Raw genomic sequence first — 855 nt, forward strand, 5'->3', positions numbered from 1 at the left:
TATTCGAATGTAGCAGAAAGCCATCACTACAAAAGCGACCAAAAAGAAGCTATTCTGTTGGAAGATACTAATGTTTTTCCACAGGATAGCATCATATTCGCAGCCCAGGGAGTGCGTACCTTTGTGGGGGATGGAGACGAGGGAGATGTGGAGGAGGGAGGGCATGGCTGCTCCAATGCTGATTATCCACAGCAGGAAAGACACATAAATTCCAGTGCTGAGTTTCGGTGTGCTCAGGTCAGACAGAGGGTGAACCACAGCCAGATACCTGTAGACGGTCATGATGGTCAGGAAGAGGACGCTGCTGTAAAACCCAGTGAAGAAGACAAAAGTCACTATTTTGCAGAGCGCCTCTGAGAACAACCATCCCCAGATGTGGTAAATTCCCCAGAAGGGGAGGCCGATGGTGAAGACGAGGTCAGAGATGGCCAGGTTTAGGATGAAAATGTTGGTGAGAGACTTGAGGTTTTCGAACAAAGCCAGGATGACAAGGACGAGGATGTTTCCTGTGAGACTCAGTATGATCACAATGGAGAAGAACATAGGAATGACAATGGATCCAAATTTGACCACCTCGCCTTTTTCGCAGATTTCATCTTCATAGTCAGTGTCATATTGGCTTTCATTTATAGAGTAATTCATCGCTGTTCAACTGGATCCTAGAAAAGGGATTTTGGATTAGCATGTGCTTAACTGTAGATTATATTCAGTTATTTCATTGTTTAATGCAAATCAACAGAGACAAGAAAAGAGTTATACAAATAAAGGTATTTTTGCAATTACTCAGAGTGCATAGAAAAAAGAATTAAAAATCGACCTACCTCTTGCCTGATGTGATCAATATGTTGGTGGATG

At 43.2% G+C, this 855-nt stretch overlaps 1 protein-coding gene across 1 annotated transcript; it reads right to left on the reverse strand.

Moving 5' to 3' along the window:
• Window positions 1–3: 3 nt before the first annotated feature.
• LOC121940378 (chemokine XC receptor 1-like) lies at window positions 4–855 on the reverse strand (the record flags this gene model as incomplete). Its single annotated transcript, XM_042483160.1, has 2 exons — window positions 822–855; window positions 4–659 (listed from the first exon to the last, which is right to left on the reverse strand). A coding segment is annotated over exon 2 (639 nt), but the record flags the coding sequence as incomplete, so codon positions are not given.

Source organism: Plectropomus leopardus, unplaced genomic scaffold, assembly GCF_008729295.1.
Source record: "Plectropomus leopardus isolate mb unplaced genomic scaffold, YSFRI_Pleo_2.0 unplaced_scaffold85438, whole genome shotgun sequence".
NCBI lineage: Eukaryota > Metazoa > Chordata > Actinopteri > Perciformes > Serranidae > Plectropomus > Plectropomus leopardus.